The sequence below is a fragment of the Astatotilapia calliptera genome, chromosome 11 (genome assembly GCF_900246225.1).
Source record: "Astatotilapia calliptera chromosome 11, fAstCal1.2, whole genome shotgun sequence".
In the NCBI taxonomy this organism is placed as follows: domain Eukaryota; kingdom Metazoa; phylum Chordata; class Actinopteri; order Cichliformes; family Cichlidae; genus Astatotilapia; species Astatotilapia calliptera.
In genome coordinates, this window is record NC_039312.1 from 11711394 (window position 1) to 11718451 (window position 7058).

Sequence of the window (7058 nt, forward strand, 5' to 3'; positions counted from 1 at the left end):
GTCTGTCTTATCCTCAGTGTTTTACTTTCAGGTATGCCTGTGCGTTAGTCTATCCCCCGGTTTCATGTTCTAATTGTCAAGCTTGTGTTGTCATGTCTATGTGTCTCCATGTTTTCTGTTTTATTTTGAAGAGTCTAGTGTTTCCATGTTCAGTTTGTTTCATTTTATTCCCCCCTGTGGCGTCATGTTCATTTGTGTCAGCTGTGTCTCCCCAGGTGTTCACACTTCACACACTAATTACCCTTCTGTGTATTTAAGTCCTCTGTCTTCCTCTGTTCAGTGTCAGGTCATGACAGTGTGACTGGCTTTACTCTTTCATGCATATTTGAAAAAGATTCAGAGATTGTCTTGGCTCACTGCCTATATGTCTGGGTGTTGCCTGGTGGATGAGACAGTTATCTCTTTGTGCCTTTGGGTCAGGAATGGGTTCTGACTGTCATCTGTGTTATTCAAGAATCTCCTCAGTCTCATTGACACACCTCCTGTAGAGGAAACAGAGTCTGGAAATGATCCCTCGTTACTGCAGATGAGGCCACTGAGGAAATTAAACAACCTTGGTGGCAGTGCCTGAGGGTTGGATGAGATTTGCCCTGAATTCCTTAAGCAGGAATTACACTTGCCACATTAATGTTATTGCTAACACAGACAGCATGCTAACATTAAACTAGCCAAGAACCCAGAGTGATGTTAAAGCTGAGTGAATGCTGACCCCAACCCAGCAGCCAGACCCTGAACTTCAAAAGATAATAAACAGATGAACAGTCAGGCTGCTGCCTCTGATTTGACCTGTTCATGTCCCTAAAGCAGAATCACTGTGGGGATCGCTTTGTTTCTTTGTGCTGGTTTTCATCTTTGCTTTCTGTTTTCAGCTTTTTGTTTATACTTAAGTACTAAGAGAAAATCATATGTGTGTCCTCATAAGGATAGGGATTTGGATTGATGTGTGAGACTGCAGCCTACAGGTTTATATTGTTTACTGGTAAAAATGGGACAATGCGTTTCAGGTCATTTTACAGAGAAACGTGAAAGTACTGTAATAAGTAGTAGTTTATCCTTGGAGTAAATGAGTAGCATCCTGCATTACTTTTAAGAAAAGAGCCCTGTATAGGACTAGCAAAAGGCATTTCGTGATTAACAACCTGCCACTGTGTGACAGCCATGAGCTCCTATTTGTATTACAAACAGGACGGTCATTCTTGTTTATATGATCTTAAATATTAGTTTGTGGCTTGCACAAAACATGACATTTCTATTTTGAGGCCATACCTACGTTTTTGAAACTGTAAAATTGTCATATTTGTTAGTGATTTGTTTGCATACACACTATACATACAATACTGTTGCATTCTTGCAGGTTATTGTTAATAAATTAAAATATATTTAGGGAGAATATGGGGAATGGACAGACCAAAGAAACTTGTAGTTCAAACAGAGTCAAAATGAAAAAGCGCTTTCTTCCTCTTCTGTAACGTATGCGTCACAGCTCCGCTCCGCTACCATAACAGTTGGGCCGACGTGGTCGGTCGCATCTATGGCACCCCACAAGAGCTGGAACTGTTTGATGGGGAGGCCGTTGATCAGGTCAGAGACATTTGATGCTAAAATATTAGCTTCACGTTATAACCATGTGAAATGTTCTTTAATCATTTAACCTACTTTAATGTGATATTTATTTACAGATTTTTATTTTTTTGTGGGGTATAGTTTTTAACTTAATTACTTTGTATTCTACTCTACTTGCATCATCATCATCTATATCATTAATCTGTTTTAAATTAGTTATTTGCCTACATTTTAGATCTCTGGAAAATTGATAACAACTACATCTATCAGGTGATATTTGGGACCTCCAGAGGGCGCTCTCTGATCGTCAGCCAGCCCACTCAGGTCTGGTACATTTACTGGTTACACTTCCTCTTTGTTGACATGTGCAATGCTAATGTTCATCATCATGTGCTGACCTTTGGTCCTGCAGTGCAGGGCTCCTTTAACTTCTACCCGCCCCACCCTGATGCAGAGCTCAGACTGCTGAGCAGACGACTCAGTGGTAATGGGATTACGATCCCTGGGAGCTCACTGGGGAGTGTTGTTCATTTATTAAGGCAGCAATACAGATGAAGTTATTAATGAAAGACAGAAACACTGATTAATCTTTTTGTGATTTGTTGCTATATAAATAAAACTGAACTGATTAAACATCGAACAAAAAATCTCTTAAGAAAATAGCAAAGTGGGTGCACTGTATTACACTTTTTTCTTTTTTTTGGAAATTGGGTCTGCAGTTTACTGTTTTCCTGTGAACAAACAGAACAGTCATTATGTAAGATGAGTTTAGTTTGTTTCCAAGTTTAAATATATAATATGTGCTAATGACAGGTGGGGGTTTTTGGTATTAAATGAAAAGACATCAGTGAAAAAAAAATTGCACGTTTGCAGCAGTGAAGAAGCTGTGACATTTTGCACTTTTAATCAAAATCACACAAAGCTTATACAAATGATTTTACTATTTTTATTTATGCTTTATGGTTGAAGGATAAAGTTGTATAATGTTCAGTGTTTTGTGAGCAGCACGTTTTTGACTTGATCTTTTTGGAAATTGGTGGCAATCAAGAGAAAAATCAATACACAAAATAAAAAGCATTTTGGATATTAGAACAAACGCACATTGTACACATGTGTACACATGGTTTTTATGTTACGTCCTTCACTGCTTTATCTTCTCAAACTGCTTGTATGTAGACCACTGGTTGCACGGCTGCATCACACAAACAAGGTTAAACATGCTGAAAACAAGTGGCTGCTCCGTCACAGCAGGTTTTTCATTTTTCTACTGAACTTTACTTCGTTAGAATTTGGTCACAGAAGTCACAAACGTTTGTGTTGACAGAGAAAAAGAAGGATGTTGCAATAAGATGAGAGGCAATGACGCTACTGCTCTTCTTCTGTGGTTTTCCATGTACGGTAGCTCAGATAACTGCTTCCTGCATAACAAAGTGTGGTCAGAAATGCAAAGAACTGAGAGGTGAACGAGGAGATGAGAAAAAAAGGGGGAAACAAAACAGACACAAAAATAGGCTGAAGTTAGATTTGGACATAATATTTGTATTTATGTATATATATATATACATTTTTATTTTATATATACATTTTTTCACTTCCATTTACAGCACCCAGAAACAGTCTACAGTACAACCCATTATGTTGTCCTTAGCATTTAAGTTCCCACATACATATAAACTTAAAATCTTTCCATTTTAGGAATATAAAGTTCTGGTGGAGAAATACTAAGAAAATTTCAGGTCAAGCTTTCTTATCAGTTTCAGTGCTGAGCACCAAGTTACGTACAGATTAAAATTGGAGTTATGCTACAGTCACACTGGGGAAAACAGCGGTTGTGTGTAATGAACTTGTAATTTTGGTGCCTTTGAAATGGTTGCTGGGACGACTCGGCTCAGGCATGCGACCACTTACAATCAGTTGCCATCTTTAAAGCGACTTAATAATGCATTGTACTGTATCATATCTGACTTTTTACACACGTTTTATTCTATTTTTTACTTATTTTGTCATATTTTATTAATTTAATTTACTTTATTTAAGTTATGCTTACTGATCTAGCTCTAACATTTGAGATATAAAAGTATATTTTGTCTTATCAAAACAAAACAAGACTTCAGACCAATAATCTCCATGGTAGCTCAGTCGCTGTGTTTGTAGAAATGCTGCATTTATAGCTTTCTGCTATTCTTTCTTTCTTTTTTGTCTTTAAAAAATAGTAGGTGCTCTTACCGCTGATGCTGCCCAGCAGTTATAGTTGTGTCGCCCCCTGACGTCCTGGTTGACGGAGAGAGCATCTACTACTGCGGTCACAAGATATAGTGCAGTAGCAATGCAATTAATGCACAGTGACTGATAGAGACAAAGACAGAGAATTACAGGTTTTAAAAACTATTTGCAAAATCCTGGAAAAATAGTTTTTAACAAAAAGAGTAAAGCAGCTTGTTTGTGCAGTATTTGCATGTGTCTGTGAGTTACCAGTGTGGTCCAGGGGACCTGTGGTATCCTGTTGTGGACTCCAGTGAGGTAAATTATAAACAGGCTAACTGTTAGAATCCAGAACAAGATGGAAAGAAACATCACCCAGCAGAGAGCAGGCAGATGAAAATAGTCTGTACCCCCAACCAGAATCCACACTAACATGCCACATATCTAGAAGAGAGGGGAGGAGAGCAGACAGAGTCAATACTGGCTGAAGCTCTAATCTCTCTGTATCTTTTGAATTCATGTATGATATAGATATGTCTCCAGAAATTGCATGTGGTTGGACTGATAATTCGTTGGCCAAAGATGACGTTTGTAGTTTTGTCTCGTTACAGCACACAGTGGATTGAAGATGTGTAGACTTTCAGCTTTTTTAAAGTCAAAAATGATTAAACCGCATAACTCTAACTGTATTTCATGTCACTTTAATCGCTTTAATTCTCCATCTCAGTGAGTGGGTGAGTGCTGTGGTTGTGAGTGACTAAATCTCCTTCCTCCCAACACTATTCCAATCCCCACCCTTCCCCTCCACGACAAAAGATTCTTGCTGGATGTTTCATATCACAGGAAGAAACTGTTTTCTGGTGTGAAGCATGACTGTGAGCTGTTTTGGTTTCCTTTGAAATCAAATCATTTAGTGCTCGGGAACTTAACAAAATAACCTGTTGTGTTACTGAAATGGTTCAGTGCACCTGCTGCACTCAGCCAAAGGTTAGGATTTGAAGTTAAAGAGGAGTTCCTATGGTTTAATTTTCAAGTTTTATCTGCAAGCATTAGATCTAAAATTGCAACTAATATGCCAATCTGTATGGTCACGGAACAGTTTCTTAAATCTGCAAACATAAACCCAACCAGAAAGTTGTTAGGTTTTTCTTAACAACCTAACTGCAATGGTTTGAAATCAGATTATTTTAGCTCTGGCGTGCCCAGCCTCTGAATGGCAGACAGCCAGACTGTATTTAGAGTAAGGCTATCCTGACTTTTTCCTTCAGATGATTTAGAAAGGAAGAGGGACAAAGAGGGAGAAAAAGGAGGAAGAGTTGATTTGCTTGGAGTTTTTTGGTCAACTTCCGATTTTCATAGAAACATAAAACATTCAAGGGAAATATAACTTTTCTTTAAAATGTGTAAATAGAAAAACTTCTAGAAAAACAATCATTATTAAAGCATAATTCAAGACCTGTCTGTATATTTCGAGTCTTAAAACAACCACTTATTAAGCTGTCTCTTCTCTAGCTGCCTGTGTGTTTCACAGCTATTAATGTAAACTTTTACCATAACTGTAAGTTGCTTTATATTTCTATTGATGTCTATTGTTAACATCCAAATTACCGCCCTTCCTGACAAGGATTCCTGAATGAATAATCACTTGCTTCTGGTCATTAGCTTGATTTTAGCAGTGCTGATAATGTACAAGGATAAAGGATCATAAACTCAAAAGTCACACTTACTATCTCAGCCTGGAGGAGAATTCCTTTGAGAGTTGTAGTGAAATGCTGGTCAAAAGCCAAGGTGGAGGTTGAGGTGTTGTAATCTGGTAGTGAGGGACTCCTGCGCACCGACACGGCAACAGGTCTCTCCATGATGCACTCACGCCGAGAGCCTGTCTGCTTTCACTGAGACTGCGACTGTAGCAGAGGAAGTTTTGTTCCTTTCCCGGAATCCAGCAAGGACACCCATATATGAAACAATACTATAAACAAACACGCCATTGTCTCTTCTCATCTGATTGACTCAAGAAAGACTTTTTTTCTCTGTGTTAGGGTTTTTTAAAAGTTTACACCAGTGCTGAGTAAGATTCTTTTTTATGGTTTTAATTGTCGTTATATTGTCGTGTCCAGTAAAAAAAAAGAAGTGGTGTAGATTGGAAGGAAATAAATAACTTATAGTTTAAGGTGAGTAGAGTAAAACTGTGCGAAATGTGTTTCAGGACATATTGATTATAACTGCTTTGTGTTGATGATACTATATGATAAATGGCCTGTATTTGTATAGCGCTTTACTCAGTCCCTATGGACCCCAAAGTGCTTACACCACAGTCAGTCATCCACCCATTCACACACACATTCACACACTGGTGATGGCAAGCTACATTGTAGCCATAGCTGCCCTGGGGCGCACTGACAGAGGCGAGGCTGCCGGACACTGACGCCACTGGGCCCTCTGACCACCACCAGTAGGCAACGGGTGAAGTGTCTTGCCCAAGGACACAACGACCGAGACTGTCGGAGCCAGGGCTTGAACTGGTGATGGGTTATGATGGGTTGCTGGGCTGATGGTTGGGGGTTGCAGGGGGTGAAAGAGGGGGCACTGACAAGTCTTGTCAGTAGGACCTAAAGTGAACCGGAAGACCACTTTAATGGCTAAAATTTGACGTGAGGGAGGTTGATTACTGGTTTACCCAGGAAGGCTCCTTGGATGATGGCCACTAGTCTGTTTTACGCCTGCGAACAGAGTCACGGGGGGTGGGCAGGCAGATGAGTTAATGTGATGAGTTCTCCAATGAAGGACTCCAGAGAGAGAGAGAAAAAAGTTAATGTGTTGCACAGAGAGATGCGGAAACATGTAAGAAGGCAGTACAGGCAAGGAAGGTGAGAGATTATTTTCAAACTTAAGGCCTGCTGAGCAAGTAAAATTTTATAAACTAGAAACTAGAACTTTACTCGTAAAGTTCTAGTTCATTATTAGAGTTCTTAAATCAGATATTGGACCTAAACATTATGTATTTCTGATGTTTTTGTAAAACTAAGTAAACAAGCACTTTAGTACACGATGGTTCAGGCTGAACTGGTTGGTCTGCAGCATTGTGATGAAGTTTACAGTGATGCACAATGCTGAACTCGCAGGACAGCTGTGATGTTCATGGTTAATGTTAGGCTACAAACTTAGCAAATTAAATTTAAAGTGATGATGCTGATGCAGATTCACTCGCTGATTTCTGCCTTTTATGCTCTATTCTGTCTAGAGTTGGGAAATTAGTCACATAGTTTGTGTAACATCTGATATCTTGTTGAATT

The 7058-nt window shown here is 39.1% G+C and overlaps 1 protein-coding gene across 1 annotated transcript; it reads right to left on the minus strand.

The window, feature by feature from the left end:
- Nucleotides 1-2512: 2512 nt before the first annotated feature.
- On the minus strand, nucleotides 2513-5684 carry cmtm8b (CKLF-like MARVEL transmembrane domain containing 8b). The gene is made up of 4 exons (XM_026185310.1): nucleotides 5493-5684; nucleotides 4036-4209; nucleotides 3790-3909; nucleotides 2513-3015 (listed from the first exon to the last, which is right to left on the minus strand). Exons 1-4 carry the CDS (start codon nucleotides 5622-5624, stop codon nucleotides 2929-2931), a joined length of 513 nt encoding a protein of 170 aa, XP_026041095.1. The 5' UTR covers nucleotides 5625-5684; the 3' UTR covers nucleotides 2513-2928.
- Between the last annotated feature and the right edge of the window lie 1374 nt (nucleotides 5685-7058).

What these genes read in the sequence shown, in the direction of transcription:
- cmtm8b (XM_026185310.1), bottom strand. Translation starts at nt 5,624, where the DNA reads ATGGAGAGACCTGTTGCCGTGTCGGTGCGCAGGAGTCCCTCACTACCA. An exon ending in TTCTCCTCCAGGCTGAGATA is followed by an intron (nt 4,210 to 5,492) that starts GTAAGTGTGACT and finishes CCTCTCTTCTAG; the next exon opens with ATATGTGGCATGTTAGTGTG. An exon ending in AGGTCCCCTGGACCACACTG is followed by an intron (nt 3,910 to 4,035) that starts GTAACTCACAGA and finishes TGTCTCTATCAG; the next exon opens with TCACTGTGCATTAATTGCAT.